The sequence below is a fragment of the Balaenoptera ricei genome, chromosome 4 (assembly GCF_028023285.1).
Source record: "Balaenoptera ricei isolate mBalRic1 chromosome 4, mBalRic1.hap2, whole genome shotgun sequence".
In the NCBI taxonomy this organism is placed as follows: Eukaryota; Metazoa; Chordata; class Mammalia; order Artiodactyla; family Balaenopteridae; genus Balaenoptera; species Balaenoptera ricei.
Window position 1 is genome coordinate 24,238,766 of NC_082642.1, and position 17,504 is coordinate 24,256,269.

Below are 17,504 nucleotides of genomic sequence, written 5' to 3' on the forward strand. Positions count from 1 at the left end.
GGGCCCGCAGTGCCTTTTCTTACCTGTTAATGAAGCCTCATTAGAAGCAGCAAGAAACTGCTGAGAAGTGGAAGCACCAGTCTGCTGGGCTCTCCCTGCCAAAGGATGATTAACTTAATGGTTTAAGGCAGCGGCTCTTTGAGATTACGGAGCCAAGGAGACCGAGTGTGTGCGGCCCCGCACAGCGTGTGTCTGGTGGGAACTCAGGAGGGTGTGCAAATCCATCCTCCCCTTCCTCCCGTGGCTGAGACAGCGTCCAGGTTCTGGAAAATGCACAGCCATTCAGACATAGAAGTACCTCCTTCTGAGGCCCTCCAGCTGTGTTTAGGTTAGGGATTCAGGTCTTGGCTGGGGGGCAAAAATTCATTGTAACAAGTAAAGAAAGAAAAGAAACAGACCTCAGTGAATGGGCATTTGATATAGCCAGGCGCACACTCTCTCTTCTGGGGAGGCCCTGGTACCCAGTGTTTCAGTCATGGGCACCCCTGGGGTGTGCAGCTGCGGAGGGGATTGGTGCTTTGCTGAAATGCAGCTTTGCTGAAGTGCAGCGTTAGGTGGTGTCTTGATGATTTCTGTGCCTCAAACAGCAGAGGGAATTGTGCGAAGGTGCCATACAAACTGTAAATAGCTGTCCTGCCCACGGGACTTATTACAATTTCTTTGATCCTGGAAGCCAAAAAGGGAAAGCAGCTGGAGCAATTTCAACCAGGAGACCTAATGTCTTGCCTTGCTTCTCTTTCCAGCTTTCTTAAGGGTAAATAAGATTTCGTTTGTTTTCGTCGGCCCTAGCTATTTGGAAGCCCAGGTACTGAGGGAGGGCGTCTTCCAATGTGCCCATATTGGACACATGGTCCTGTCTGGATTAGCAGCTTATGTGAGGACAGAGACTCAGCTTGGATATTTTGGTCTGCAATTCTGTGTGACAGGTGGACTGACAGAAGCTTGGGGGAAGAACTGAGAAATTAAGTCTGGGCTGCGCGTGTGGTTTTGGAGGCATGCAAGACTGCGCTAGGACACAGGTGGTGGTTTCAGTTTTAATCAGAAGGCAGGCGAGTCTTGGCTGGGTATGTGGCGGAATCGTGAACTATATTTGGCTGGCCTGGGCCCTGAGAGGGCTGGGGAAGGACCCTGGAAGTATATTCTGAGGCTGCAAGTGTAGGCAACCACAGCCTAATTCATCCCCCACAGATTTAAACTGAAGTTCCCTTTAAGCTGGTCGAGAAGTGCTCTGCTAACAGCAGTGAACTGGGTGTGTCTGTGCATAACTACCCTCTAAGAGCACGTTAAAGCCACCCAAATGCTTTGTGATGCCTGTGGTTATGATACACACAGACCCCCTCTCTAGCAAGAACGTTGCTTTTGCCTCCAGTGGTGGCAACCTTGCCTGCCATGAGCACAACTCTCGCCCAAGAAGCACATTTATGTTGATAAACCCAAGAGCAGCTGACCCTTGAACAACGAGGAAGATGGCGTCACGCTCAAGGACCCTTCCCGAAGCCTTTAAGAATGGCCCCATGAGGAAAGGCCAGGCAGGTAAAGTGATATCCATCTCCATTCGACAGTGGATTGAACAAGGTGGGCAGACTGGAAGCCACACACAAAGCATTTATTTGGAGAGGGGCAAGGGAGGTTGCTCAAGCTACAGACTATTTGAATTCAGGCAGCAGGACACTCTCCACTTCCAGGAAGCTTTTCAGCTCAAGCTGAGCCAACTGGGGAATCCAGCAGGGAATCCAGCTTGGGATGGGGGTGGGGAGGGTGAGGGAAGATGCGGGTTGGGGGGTGTGAGGGGGTGGGGACTCCTCAAGGAACTTCGTTGGTCACTCGGTGAGGAAGGCAGCATTTTCTTCATGAAAAAAGGGTGTTTCTCCATTAGCTGAAACAAACAAACAAAACCCAAAAAACACGTTTGAGTGAGACAAGCAATGGATGATGAAAATTAGTAAAGAAATCACAACAGAATTGTATGAAAGGCAGGTGTCTCATGGAAAGAATTTGGCCTTTGGAACAAGGCAGTTTGGCTTTCAAATCCCACCTCCCTGGTAATTAGCTGTGTGACCTTGGGCAAATGATTTAAGCTCTCTGAGGTTTTGTTTCCTGTCTGTGAAATGGGGATAATGATGTAATTCTGGCAGGGTTTTGTGGAGAAATGATGATAACATAGAGCTTAAGACTGTGCTGGCACATAGCAGGCACTCACTGGATGGAGTCCTTATATTCTTGAAGTAAATTCAGTCTATCTTGTTACTTTTTGTATTTGTTTAATACGATTTTGTGTACTCAGATATTCATAGGTATCTGAAAAAATTAGCTTTGTTACAAACATCTAGCTTTTATAATCAACAGAAATCAATCCAATAAAAAGACAGCTGGAAAGGAGCTGGATGACAAGTTTTTGTTTGAAAGAGCAAGGGTTAGGTTGCTTCCATGTGGCCCTCTTGCCTTCTGAGAAAGGGATGGTACAGAGCACACGGGAGACCCAGGAGACCTAGGCTCTGGTCCAGCTCTGCCTCTTCCTCCTATTCTGATCACTGGCAAATCCTTTTCTGCTCTGGCCTTCTTATTCTCTCTGGAATCAGGAGGGGTTGTACTACGTAATCGATAAGTTGTCTCTTAGAGCTGCTGTTCTACTATGTATTCTCTTCCTCATTCAATGTATGCCACAGAAGGGACCTTGGAGGGCAATATGAAGATATAGAATTGTGATAAAGGCTTCAATTTCCTTAAAAAGCTGGCAAGGAAGCTAAGCCCCAAGACTCATGCATATGCCACAGGAATCCTCACCCATTAAAAAAAGACTACATATATATGTGCATGTGTATACATATATGTATATACACCACATAGACACATATACATACATAGACGTATACATGCCATTCCCAACCTCTTGCCTCTCTCCAGTATGGAGGCTGGAAAAGCTAAATAGTTGCTTTCCCAGCATCCCTTGCAGGTAGGTCTGGTCATGTGAGATAGAAGGAAAAGTCCGTTGGAGCCTTCCCAAAACATTCTTCCTTCACTGAAAAAAGGAGTGAGCCATGCAGGGAAAAGCCTTTCTGCTGTTTCCTCTTGCCTCCCCTTTTCTGGCCATGCATGATGTCTGGTTATGATGTCTGGAGCTGTGGTAGGCATTTGGCAATTGGGGGTGACAAAGATGAAGACAGGGATGGCATATCAGAGGGATGAAATGAGCCTGGGACCTGACTGACATCACAGAGCAGCCTGGCCTACCTCATTTCTGGAACTCTTAGGTAAACATGGTTTATGCCCTTGCTGCTCAAAGTGTGGTCTGTGGACCAGCAGTATAGGCGTCACCTGGGAGTTTTGTCAGAAATGCAGAGTTTCAGGCCCCACCCCAGATCTTTGGAAATAGAATCTGCATTTTAAAAAGGTGCCCAGGCTTGGCATGTTCTGAGTGCATATTGAAGTTTCCGGAGCGTTGGTTTATAGCTCCACTAATTAGGTTTTATTACATGCAGCTGAAAGCATTCCTAACCGCTACCATGTATGGTAGGAAGTACGCATGAACACATATAGGTATGTCTATGGTGTGTGGCTGTATGTCTGCATCTATGAATGCATACAAACATCCACACATATACATATACATGCATAAGTACATAATATATTTTTGTCTATATATTTGCGTATATATGAATAGAAAAATCCTGGAAGGACACAGGCTGTGGGAGTGGGGCTGGGTGTTGGGAAGTTTGGGAGGTGATTTCTCCTTTTTACACTAATTACTTCTATAGTGTTTGAAAAATCGTCTAGTTTAAACCCATGAGTATCTACTCCTTTCCTAACAAAGCCGAGCAGAGACGCACCCGCTCTCCTCGCGGTCCAGCAGCGCGTGGTAGGACGCCACGTCCCGCTGCATCTGGCACTTGTGTGCCAGCAGGTGCTCGCGGGCCTGCAGCTGCTGCTCTGCCTCCGTGCGCATCTCCCTGAGCTCCGCCTCCAGCCTGCTGACCACCGCGCCCAGGTTCTGCAGCTCGATGTCGTGCCAGTGCCTGGCGTCGTGCAAGGTGTTCTCCAGGCCTCGTTTCTACAAGAGAGGGAATACGGTCCAGACCCAAGGCCGATGGGCAGGGCCCTGGAAGAGGGAGATGGGCAGAGCAGTGGGAGGGGCTGGCATCGGCCTGGTCTGTCTGTTTCTCCCAGGACGATGACCTTGACGGGCTGATGTGGCTCAGTGGGGAAGTAATGAATCATCTTGGGGAGGCCAGAGTCTTGCTTAGTCTGATTCACTGATCCTTCTGACAGGGGTGGAGGTGGGGAGGGAGAAGAGGAAGAAGGAGGGGGAGAGAGACAGGAACCGGAGAGCCGTATGAGAGAGAATGATGAGAGAAGAGGCAGATGAGTGAGAGAGAGAATGAGAGAGGACAAGTGAGAGAGAGAGATTCACACACACACACACACACACAAACGTGCGAGGCAGTTTGCAGGTGTTTTTTCAAAGAAATCTTGCTCCCTGAACCGCCTCGGGGATTTTTTTGCTCCTGACTCCTCACCCCTGGGCCACCTCCCTCCTCAGTGAACTGCCACCCACCTTCCAGCTGGAATGCCGTCTCCTCCTGCCTTCCTCCCAGATTCCCACAGTCAGAACGAACGTCTCTGGCCTCTACACACTCACTGTGGTTTTTTATGTTTTAGTAGCACATCTTGCTAGTTCCTCTGCCCCTTGCTGCCCCTTCGCCCCCTCCTCTCCCTGAGCTGTGCTGTGCAGGTTGGTCTCTACTCCACTCGCAGCTTGGTCATCTCTGTGGATGACTCCTGTGTTGATGCGTCCAGCACAGATCTCTCCCCCAAGCAGACTCGGTACTGAGGTTCTTACTGGAAATATATGCAGGCCATGGGCCCCATTCAAATCAAGGTGTCCAAAATGGAGCCATCGGCTTCCTTCGGAACCTGCTGGCCCCTCCTCTCCTGTGCTCCAGCTGGTGAACCCACATGAGCTAGAAACTGGGGAAAGATATGTCCCTGATCCTGCTTCCCTCCCAAATTCAATCATTACTGAGTCCTACCTCTTGTACATTCTGAAACATTTTCCCATACGTGCCCCCTCTTGTCCAGCCACCAATGCCCCAGATCGATTCTTATCACCTCTCACCTGGGGTAACCTCCGTGGCCTCCTAGCTCATCTCCCTGCCTGTGGTTCCTCCCCCTCTACATCCCCCCGCAGCAGCCACAGTGCACTGTCTAAAGTCCAAATCTGGGCTTGTATCTCCCCTTCTCCTCACCTGGCTGACTCCTATTCACCCCACGTCCAAGCTCAAGGGTCACCTCTCCTAGGAAGACTTCCTTGATGCCCTCTTGCCTCTGCCACCACCAGGCTGGGTTAGGGTGTCCCTCCTCTGGGTTTCACAGCTACCCAAGCACATGCATGCCCTTGACCTTATCATAGCGGGCTGAGCTTCTTAGGGGCATGTCTCCTCTAGCAGATGCTGAGCTCTTTGAGAGCAGAAACCTAGTCTCTGTAACCTCAGCGACAGGACAGGGCCTGGCACAGAATAGGTGTGTGTGTGTGTGTTGCCCAAGTGACAACACTTGTATTATGGTTGCATTTATTGCCCTATCTGTCTCCCCACTAGACTGAAACTTTCTTCTCATCTTCCCATATACCAAGCCCTGCAAACTGTAGGGCTGACCAATAAACACATATAAAAATAAAACATATATATAAATAAACACATATAAGGCATACCTTAAAAAGTGGTATGCCTCTCTCTTTAACATCTTTTAGTAGTAGTAATTATGTAGTTCTATAATTTAGCATCTGGCTTTTTATTTTATATAACACATAAGAAACAAATAAATATCCTTCTAAATTGGACTGAGTCAAGTCTTGATGAAACAAGTTTCTATATCCTCTTTTGACCACTGTGGCTGAAATCGAAGATTCTTGGTCATGATGTCATCTTGAATCATGACTGCTGTTAAGCAGGGGCCACCATATTATCTTATTTAAATCTTCCCAATTCCATAGGATATGAGGAAGTTGAGTCAGATTCCCATCCTAGGTATGTCTACAGGTGGCAAAATGTGATTACTGGAAATAAATCTAGATCAGTGTCTGGTCTGGTTATTATTTTGCTGGTGAGATCTGAAAACCCCTCCAGGGCAGTGAGGATGCAGAAATGGCCACCTGGACTTTGAGAATCATTTGTTCCAACCTCTCTGGGTTTTCTCCCTTTGTTTATCAGGAAAGTGCTTGGTTTGTGAGCGGTGGTTGTTGACATTGGACCTGTAACACATGTGATTTGGGAAAACCTTTCATGGAATCAGGTTTGGATCACCTGTCTATAGTTTTTGCCCTGTGTACGTGGTGACTTTTCCATGTGGCCTGGGGTTTTTCGCTGAAGACTTAGGACCCACTGTCCAAGGTGGGTTCATGGGAACACGAATCAGAGGTGCCGTGTCTTTTCCATTCCACCTTTAGAATCCAAGTCAAGCTTCTGCACCTATGTCCCTGACATCTTGGCCTGGTTCTCACAGAGATGCCTGTGCTTGAGTCTCTATGATCAGCCACTGCTGTGGGTCTCCTGCCCCAGCCCACTCACGACACAGCACCAGCAAGCAAACTGAGGTCACAAAAGCATGCTTACTCTTGTCTCTAGAGATCTGAAGGGACTTCCTTAAATTGCTAAGCCCTCTGGAAAGTAAAATAGTGACCTTCTGTGATTTCTGGACTGAATTCCATTCCTGGTCTGAGTTGACTGAACACAGAGCTCAGGAGCCCTTAGACACCATTACTGATGCCTGGCTGCCGCTATAAACAGTGCCTTGTTGGCAAAGGAGCTGAAAATGTCACCAGCTCGGCTGTCTGAGGCTTACATAGCTGTGAGGCCCTGTGTGTGCACAGGTTGCTGTGACTGAGGGTAGCAGCATGGCTGGATGAACTCTGCCATGTTGGAAAGCTGTAGACGTGTGTGCTACCTGTTCTGGCTCGCCTGTGTTCCTAACCTTGCCTGCAAGGCCCAGCGACCAGAACTCTGATCTGCTAGAGCCACAGGGGACAGAGGCAGCCCATCCTGGGTTCCGAGCCCAGCCAGGACGTCACTGCTCCATCTTCTGGTGGGGGGGTGAGTTCTTGTCCTATTTGTCCCAATAGTCAGGACCATGGGGTTTAAGTGTGGTGATCAGATGATGCCAACTTGGGGCTATTATACTAGTGGTTATAATAATAATTTTATAAGGATAATTAATAACAGATACCATTTATTGACTGCTCACTCTGTGCCGGGCAGGGTGCTAAGGGCTTGACCTGCATTATCTAGTTAATCATGCCAATGACTTTATGAGGAAAATGCTACGATGGTTCAGTGGTTGACCACGTTTCCAAAGGCAGCTGCAACAATGCTCTCCATCCCACCTGCACTTTCCCTCCATAATTTTGCCACTGCCTCATCAAGAGGCAGATTCCTGTGGAATCTGGGCTGGTCTGTGACTGCTTTGACCAACAGAATGCTGCGTAAATGATATTCGGGGACTTTCAAGCCCAGGTGTTAAGAGGCCTGGTACCTTCTGTGCTCACCCTCTGAGGGAAGCCAGATGCCATGTCAGGAGTCCAACAATGTAAGACTGCCATGATACGAGGAAGTCAAAGCCAGCTACGTGCAGAGGCCACGTGGAGAGAGAAAAAGAGATGCAGAGCTGAGGCAGCGGGCATGTGAGCTGAAGCAGCCGTTCTTGGACGTTCCAGCCCCAGCAGATGCCACATGGGATGGAGAAGAGCCATCTCTGCCGAGCGTTCCCTAAATTGCTGAATAAATGAACAAATGATTTCCTGTTGTCCTAAGCCACTAACACAGCAGATGGATGTGATAACCAAAATAGATCCTCACTGTACAAGGGAGAAAACGGCATCTTAGGGAGGTCACACAGCTAGTGAGTAGAGGAGCCAGAATTCAAGACTCCAGGGTCTGAGCGCCCGACCCCAACTCCACAGGACCGCCACCGTCTAGTGCGTGATAGAGCCAGAGAGCTCTGCCTCTCGACTTATGACTCGTGTTAATGGGCAAATCCCTGAACCACAGTTTTCTCTTCGGCAAAATGGGATGCAGTCACAATCCACCCTACTTAATGTTTCCATGAAGCTCTGATGAGAGAATGCAGGTGAGCGTGCTCTTATTACTGTTTCTATCACTTTGAAGAAATTGTGTTTTGGGCACTGTACCAAGTGCTTTGGGGACATAAAACTAATTAGACATGATCCCTGCCCTCAAGGAGTTAATGTGAGTTCAGTGCATGAGCTGATATAACCACATGAACCAGGGGGCTCTGAGTGTGAGTGGGTGGCAGGTGGGAGGGATCACCCCAGCTCTGGAGTCAGGGTCTAGGCTTCACGGTGGGTGTGGCACTTCGGTGAGCTCCATCTCACCTGTGCCTAGGGTGTGGATGACAGGAGCAGGTAGAGGGGGCAGAGTAGGGGGAGGAGTCTCCTTCTAGACATGGGAGGACACATCCAAGGGCTCAAGTGTAGGAAAGCAAAGGATGAGTTCTGGACATTAAAATGAAGCCCGAGTTGGGTGGTATTGGAAGGTCTGGCAAAGGAAGACTTTCTATTTTACCCACAGGCAATTCCAAGGGGTGGGGACACTGATAATGCAGGAGAGAGGGGATGGTAGATAGAGGAATGTCCCAAATGGTGCAACAGGGGACAGGTGGAGTCTATCGAAGGGAGGAGAGGGTGGATAAACTTCAGAGATGTTTTGAGGTGGGAAACGGAAGCCGGAGACCTCAAGTTGGAGGACATTCATCTTCTCTGCAGAACAGTGCTGGTGACAGCACCTGCCAAGGGGCAGAGGTAAGGGCGGGCGGGGGGCTTGTGAGGATGGAGACTGCTGGGAGCAACCACTCTGGGGAACACAGGAAGTACCCCTGCTTTGTTCTGTCATTTGTGTACCGGTTTTCTTTTACCAATCAGGTTATGAGCGTTTAGAAGACAGGAAACATTTAATTCTTGACGGCCTCTCCCAAGTCTAAGGGAGGGCTCAGCACGTAGTAGGCTCCCAATACATGAGTGTGGAATATGAGCTGAGTGATGTGCACCAGCTACTTAGGCTGCAATTTCTCCAGGCTTTTTTTTGATGATGTGGCTTGAGGATACATCCCTCACCTTTTGCCTGGAACTTTCTATCACCAGAAGAGTGGCAATTTTGGCAGCCACAAGGACATCTGGGGGAGAAATGGCAGCCTCTTAACTGTGTCTAAAGCAACTGCATTCCCAACATTAGGATGTTTATCAAGGGTTATGGCAGGTGAATATAACTGATTAGCATAAATTCCACATAACACTGAACAACGCAATCTCTTTCAGACAACTTTTTAGTTAAAGTAGCAGTGACTTAGGCTGTAGTTTCCTGATCTTTCTCACCTCAGATCCTTTCCTCACACCCCCTTGCACTGACCCAGATCCCATCAGAGGATGACTCGGAGAAAAGTGGAGCAATGAGACGTGTGTCGTGTTGTAGCAAGACAGCATCTTCCCTGAGCTGACTGGGCACCATGTGACCTTGTTGCTGAGGACAACGGACCCAGTGAACTGAAGACCCTTGAAGGAAGGGAACTGGGGGTGATGGGATGATCTTGGCAGCAGGCAGAGGAAAAGTTGTTTCTGAGGGGAACCAACTAGAACAAATACTTGAGCTAACTTTGTGGCGGGCTGTGGCTACAGTGGGAGGTGGGGCTGGCGGTTTGTGATGGAGCTGTTATGGGTGGCAATACTGAGATGAGGTGTATGGGGGGTGGTGGAAGAACGGGTACTCAAATAGCCCAGGACTTGAGGCTGATGGGAGAGAGGGGCTTCTTGGGCCTCAACGATGTCCAGACTACCTCAGCTGCGTGGGGATTATACAACCCAACCCCTTCATGCACTCTGGTGTGTACGAACTCTTGTGGTTTGATTCAGTACACATGACACCCTGGAGGCATCCAGGAGGAGCCGTGCTTGACCCTAATAGAACTTCAGTCCATCCCAGAGATCAGAGGGTGGATCACTGTATTATTAATAATGCAAGAGGTCCGTCCACAAACCACAGTGAGTCTGAAGAGCTAACTAGCTTACTAGTTTTGCTTGGGTTCCCCAGAAGCAGAGCCAGACACAGGGATCCTGGTACATGCCAATAATTAAGGAGCTCCTTTCAGGAAAAGGGGGAGAAGGAAATCAGCTCATGGCAACGTAAAGTGTTAAGCCAGGAGGTGGTCTTGGCTGGACTCTGGCTACAGCCCGACCCCTTGGAGAGCTCTGGAGTGTGGGTCACACCACAGAGTGGAGTCCACTTTGCAGCTTTTAGACCCCACTGTCAGTCAGTCATTGGCCGACGGCTGAGGACTGGGGGGGCACACCTACCATCCTAGGCCAGGTCTTCTTTTCGGCAGAGGGCAAGTCTCTGGGCATCTGTGGCGTCAGCAGCCAACAGTCATGGCGGCAGCCTGGTGAAGGGGATTTCGCTGGGGCACTAACTGTGTCTACTACATTTGTCATTTGGTATCGGATGATCCTTTGCAGCCCTCAAAACTCATGTGCTGTGAGATGGGAAACCCATATGACTACAATTAGACATCTGAGAGTAAAACTTCACGCAGGAAAGGCCAAGGCTGTTCCTGGCCCACTCACCAGGGCCCGTAAGGATTCCGTCTCAGCCTGCAGGCTCTGGATTTGGCAGGAAGTGTTGTGCAACTCCACCCTGAGGGCAGCAGCCAGCTTCTCTTCCTGGGTCTGGGCCCTGCGGGCCACCTCCGTCTGTTGCTGTGGAGAGGCAGGGGTGAGCAAGGGGAGCCAGGGCCTGAACCCGTCCTTCCCTCTTACCTTCTCCCGTCACCATCCCGCGGCCTCTAACGCAGAGGAAACAGCCGTTTGATTTAAAAATCACTCTTTTTCTATCGGCACCCACACCAGCTTGTATTCCAACATTTATTTAGTTTGAACATATAATGCATGCAAATGGAATAAAATTCAAAAAATTTTCTAAAGGATATATAGTAGAAAGTCTCCTTTTCTTCCTGTACCCTAATTACTTTGTTCTCCTGTTTCTAGTTTCTCATATCTCCTTCCAGAAATATTTCATATATTTATAAATAAATGCATATGAGCATCCCTCCTTGCTTTGGTACTTAACATATTTTTAGAAATTATTCTATAGCAGTATATATAGATCACTTACATTTTTTTAAGGGCTGCATGGTAATGCCTTGCTTGGAAGTACTATGATTATTTGGAAGTTCCCCACTGATGGACACTTAGCTTGTTTCCAGTCTTGGCCCATTATGAACAATGATGCAATCCCTCATTTTCCATACATGGGAGGATCTCTGAGGGGTAAATTCCTGTAGTGGAACTGCTGAATCAAAAACGTAAGCATTTGTGGACTTCCCTGGTGGCTCGGTAGTTAAGAATCCGCCTGCAATGCAGGGGACACAGGTTTGAGCCCTGGTCCGGGAAGATCCCACATGCCACGGAGCAACTAAGCCCGCAAGCCACAACTACTGAGCTTGCGTGCTGCAACCACTGAAGCCTGCGAGCCTAGAGCCTGTGCTCCGCAACAAGAGAAGCCACCTCAGTGAGAAGTCCACGCACCGCAGTGAAGAGTAGCCCCTGCTCGCCGCAACTAGAGAAAGCCCGTGGGCAACAACGAAGACCCAATGCAGCCCCCCTACCAAAAAAAGTAGGCATTTGTAATTTTGATAAACGTTGGGAATTTGTAACCGCTTCCAGTGCTCCAATTGCCCCACACCTTGCTCAAACAAGGAGTGAACAAACTTGACCTGATAGTCCCTGTTTCCCTGTAAAAACCCACCTGACCACACTGTGAATTTAGGGGGAAGGTCTGTGCCTTGAACCTTCTCCCCAGAGCAAGATGGACATATTCTGATTACTCCTCTTTGCTGGGGAAAAGGGAAAACACGAGAGCTCTCCCTCATTTATCTTCAGTGCAGTCTGATAAAATGTCTACAAGTCAGTGATGTAGAAGAAAATAAACTGCTTTCTCTCTTAAGTTACTGGCTTTCTGAATTTGCCATCTTTACCACATATGAATACTTATTTACAGAATTATGCGCAAATAGTCCAACCTAACTGACTGGCTAAGAAATCCCAAGTCAAAAGGCTCACATCTCAGTAGTAGTTCTGCCAGTTCTTGCTGTTTGGGGGCTATAAAGAGCTCAACAAAAATGTCCATTAAAGGCTTGGGAGCAGCTGAAGGAGAACATAACCCGTGGACCCTCCTCTGACTGGTTGGCCCGTGGCTGTGTGTCTCCGGGCCATCATTCAGCCTCTCTGAGTTCCAGTCTCTGCCCGTAGATGACATTGAGTGGGGAACGATAATCATATGATGACTGCCTCCTGGGATCACTATGAGGCTCCCATCAGGTTATGCATATGGAGGCTGTTAGAACCTTAAAATCATGCAAATATTGGCTATATATATTTTCCATGTGTAACAAGGAATGTAGTACCCAACAAATGAGTTTGTAAAAAGCTACTATGAGTTGAATACTACTAACGATAACTAATATATTGAGCATTTTGTGCCAAATGCTCTGTTAACTGCATTTTTTTTTTTTTTTTTTTTTTTTTTTGGCTGTGCTATGCAGCTTGTGGGATCTTGGGTCTCCAGTGGTGAAAGAGCAGAGTCATAACCACCGGACCACCAGGGAATTCCCTTAACTACTATAAGTCCATATATCATTTAATCTTTACAACCCTGTGGAGCAAGTGTCACTGTTATTTCCATTTTACATGAGGAAACTGAGGCACAGAGAGATTGAGCTATTTATTCAAGATCAAATGGTCCGGACTTCCCTGGTGGCTCTGTGGTTAAGAATCCGCCTGCCAATGCAGGGGACACGGGTTCGAGCCCTGGTCCGGGAAGATCCCACATGCCGCAGAGCAACTAAGATGGGGGCACCACAATTTCTGAGCCCGGGCAGCTAGAGCCCGTGCTCTGCAACAAGAGAAGCCACCGCAGTGAGAAGCCCACACACCGCAATGAAGAGTAGCCCCTGCTCGCTGCAACTAGAGAAAGCCCGTGTGCAGCAATGAAGACCCAACACAGCCAAAAATAAGTAAATAAAAAAAATTTTTAAAGAAGGAGCATATGGCCCATGAGGGTCAGAGCTGGGATTCAAGCCCAGCAGCTGACCCCAGCGCTGTGCTCTTAACAACCAGTACTTAACGCTGCCAATTCCACCAATGCCTCTACTTAAGACCCTCCAAATTAGAGCTGTCTCCCTCAAAGTGAATGTGGATCCCTCTAAAATACCCTCATGGTTCACCAAATCCTGTGATCAGTAGCCTGGTTTTTCTTCCTCCCTCTGGTGCCGGGGCCTGGCCAGATGGGCTGCGTGGGAGAGGGGTACCCCGGCAGACAAATGGAGTCAGAGTGGCCAGGGGCAACCATGAGCTGAAGTTGGCTCCTAAAAGCTCACAAAAGCCAAGTGCTAAAGTTTCAGGAATTTTGTGAGCTGGTGCTTATGCAGCCATCATTCAAAATTAGATTATATCAAGTTACAGTCGAATAAGTTATATGAAAAAGGGTAATACATAAACACATCACTGGCTAATTATTTTGCATTTTATCATTATCTATGCTACTGAGGTAATTTACATCAATGGTACTTGTGTGGTAGAAATAACACATAATGCTGTGCTCCTGCACATCTCTTCCCAACTTTGTGCTCATTTACATCATGTTAGTAGTTTGAAATCAGCCATGGTGAGAGTATTTACACCATGGAAACTGGCAAACGCTACAAATCAGAGGTTGAATTATTGTTTTGTTGATTGTCCAGATGTAAGAAAGGGATGCAGAAAATGTTAATAATGCAGATTAAACTTAAAAGTGGGTCATGTCTGTAGCTATTGCACTGGGAATGGCACAAAAATTAGAGGGACTATTCTTCCAGTATCTGAAAATTATCATGTGATTCACAAAGAAGTCACTCACAACACTGATGAATGCACTCATCCAAATATTAACCAAAATTCATAGCAGAGCTATCCTCATTCATCATTGATGTGAGTGACTATTTGCTTAATCAGATATTAATAATCAAGCATTTTTCTGTAATCTGACTTTGTGACACTATTGTTGATGACAGAATTATAAAAATGGTTGGTGGATTTCGCAAGAAATAGCAAGTCACACTGAAGCTATAGATGCAAATGGAAAAGCAAAGTATTTTATCTTAAAATGTGTCATTTCTAAAATTACATAAAGAAAACATCACTGGAAACTTTTATGTTACCTTTTAGGTAGTGTTATGAATTTGACTGGCACATAAAAACATATGTTTACATTTCCTTGCAGAGAGCAGTTGGGAAACATCCCCAGCACAGGACGGGTAAGAGCCGGGCATGAGGGGAAGTCCAGTCCCATGGAGGCACGTTTCAAAGCCTTGGTGGGCAGGTCTGGGGTAAAGCTGCTGGCCAAGGCCATAGCCCCGGCACTGAATGAACTGTCCCTCCTCTCGACTCAGATAATGTACTCGGTAGTTCAGTGGCACACACTGGTCTCTGGAGAGATGAATCCCCAGGTCTTAGTTTTATTGGCAAAATGCTGTACCCAAGTGTTTCCCAGATATTCTTGGACAACCAGCATGGTTTGTCATATATCTGAATACTAATTCAAACTGTTTTTATTTGAACCAATTCACTTTTTCTTTGTAAATAAATGTCTTTAAAATGTAAACTACAGTTAAGTTCTCAGATTTTAAAGTGTGTCAGCATCATTTGGGGGACCTTGTGAAAATGCAGATTCTTACTCAGGAGATCCTGAGTGGGGCCCAGGAATCTGCATTTAATGATGCCTGGTTCATGGAAGCAAAGTTCTAGATTGCTACAGAAACTGATAAAACTGTATTACTTGCCATAGATAAAAGATAACTGAAAAAAAAATCAATAAAATTAAAGCAAGCCACTGTATTATATTCTAGCAAATGTTGCTTGCCAAGCTGCTGAGTCTCAAAGCTGGCTTTCTCTTTGTTGAAAGGCAAAATTGATAAGTATAAGAGCAGTGTTAATGACGTCCCAGCACCAAATGGAAACTTTCTTGCACCATTTTTTAATTAAGATGGAAAGAGAAAAATAAATTAATTTGATCACTGTGTGTTTCAATTTTGTTTTATATCACATCCCAGACCTTCTCAAATCAGCTTGCCACAAATGATACTTGCCCTTCATCTGGGGACAGTTAGTTGTTTTAACTCACCTAAAAGTGTTACATGTTCTTCTCCAATGGCTTTTTAGATTTATGTTTTCTCGTTATTATAATAACTCTACTTCTGTTTCCATTTCAACCCAATGCCTACAGATTTCTCCTCACAGACCGAATAGGAGGTGTGTGGTTCTAGCTCCTGAGCATGGGAAAGCAGGACTGATCTGTCACTCAGTGCCATTGCTGGGATGTGTGCTGAGGTTCAGATATGTTGGTTCCCAGGCTTGCAAACCAGCTTGAATTTTGGGCTCCACTACGCACGAGCCGAGCCACCCAGGTTTGCACTCCAGCTGTGTTTCTGGGGCAGGAAAGCATGTTGGCATTTTGAAATACGCTAAAAATTTTCAAATTAAACTTTACAAATTGGCACAGTGTTGCACATGAAGGATGGATGTGACAGACAAAGAGCAGCAGGCTGTCGAGTAAGTCAGAATGCAGAATTGGAGGGTCTCCAAATGGAGGGGAAAAGAGCCATCTCCACACCCCACCCATTTGGCTGATTAGCATTGCCATTCCCCAAAACACCCTCGGCGACTGGAAAAAATGGCCACTTTGTGGTGTGAGGGGAGAGTGAGAGTTTAGGAGGGGGCAGAATGTGGAGAGCAATGATGCTGGTGTGTTCTTAGCAGAACACATGTCCAGGCTGAGCCCTCAAGGGTGGACGTGTGCAGCCTGCCTCTCCCCGAGCAGTTGCTGCATGGGTTCCAGCAAGTCACAAGCTCTCTGGTTTTTGCAGCTGGGGGACAGCTTTATGAGAGTTTTGCTCTGCTGCAGAGCACAGCTAACGGCCTTGCTCTTAAGCTTCTCAGATCCCACAGGATCACACAGACCTCATTATGGTCACTCTCATGGAGAAAGGGAAAGCAGTGGGCTTCTTGGGGACAAAGGGGTTCCCGATCTTGCATGATAGAGGAAGCTTATCCGCAGGGAAGGCACAGATTTGTGGTCTGGAAAGATCCTGACAGAAGTCTGGCCTAACCTTTTGGTCCCTCAAGACAAAGCCCTCCCAACCTCACACAAGATGTCACTTGTGCTCATCCTTAAAAAAGGGGATGAATCAAGGTCCGCCTGCTCCATGAGGTCTGTCTGGGTCAGAGTAGCAGTTAAGAGTGTTGATTCTATAGTCAGAACATGTGGTTTGAATCCCTGCTCTGCCATGGTCTAACTGTGATTTACCTAACCTCTCTGTGCCTCAGTTTCCTCCTGTATAAAATGGATAAAATCACAATACCTATCTCGGGTTGGGAAGGTGAAATGAGAACAGACCTGTCAAGTGCTCAGGACACTGTCGGGCGCTCTGTAAACCTCAATAAATGCACTGCTGGCCCTGCTTTCCCAGCACAGCTCACTCTGCCTGGCGTGGTCTTTCTGTCCGTTGTCTCCCACCTGCACCCCAGCCAACCTCACACTAGACTGTGGCACCTTGTGTGCAGGAACAACTTCTTACTCACCCCTCGACACCCCTGGGCACCTAACATGGTTTTTACCCCTAGAACATGCCCAACGATGTTTATTGGAGGTCTGCAACGTGTTCCAGGTGCAGGCTCGGGACTCCGGAAGAGGAAGATCTACCAGGAATGGAATTAAATCTCCTTTTCATTAGGAGGATCGGCTGTCATTATTGTAATGATTATAAGGCACTTTCCAGTCACCCAGTGTCATATAAATGTTATTTAGCTGAGGATAGATTTTGACAGGCAGCACACACACACCTGAACTACCCCAGCCAGACGTAGGATTCACTTGGGAGAAAGCTGGATGCCATCCAGTCTTCACCAGAACATGGGTCCTCCTTAGTGGGAATTAAAAAGAAGTGCATGTCTCACTCGGTGAAACATCAACATTGGCAGAAGAGCTGGCCTGGCTAGGCTGAGCCATGTCTCTCCTTGAACTTACATGAGAGCTGCTTGGCTGTTTAAGCGGCTCTCTTTAGGGTGTAGGACCAATTCCCAGTCTCGGTCAAAGCTGCCAAAGGAAACACAGAGGAGCGTGTGGCTTGGCAAACTTGCTGCCCTTTTGGTCGTGAGTGAGCACACCCTGCTGATGAACGAGGCAGAAGGGGCTCAGCAAGGAGGGGTATTCTGAGGAGAAAAATAAATTCTTCATCCGCAAGTAATTATTGGAGAAGTCTAAGAGACAGCATTTTTGTTCGGGTTCATGGAGATCATCCCATTCCTAAGAAGGCTCGCCTCTGCTCTGTCCCTGCCAGGAGACTAAGTGTTGGATACGAGCCACCTTACCTTAATTTCTCAGGGATTTGGGTTGTTTTGTCTTTGCAGATCTCTT

General features: G+C 47.4%; 1 protein-coding gene across 1 annotated transcript in view; it reads right to left on the minus strand.

Annotated features, from left to right (window-relative positions):
* Positions 1-3,802: 3,802 nt before the first annotated feature.
* Positions 3,803-17,504, minus strand: part of BFSP2 (beaded filament structural protein 2) — a 74,787-nt gene continuing 61,085 nt past the window's right edge. The window contains exons 5-6 of the mRNA XM_059921824.1: positions 10,622-10,753; positions 3,803-4,048 (exon numbers count right to left, since the gene is read on the minus strand). Of these exons, the coding sequence (XP_059777807.1) occupies positions 3,803-4,048; positions 10,622-10,753 (378 nt within the window). The remainder of the gene's footprint in view (positions 4,049-10,621; positions 10,754-17,504) is intronic.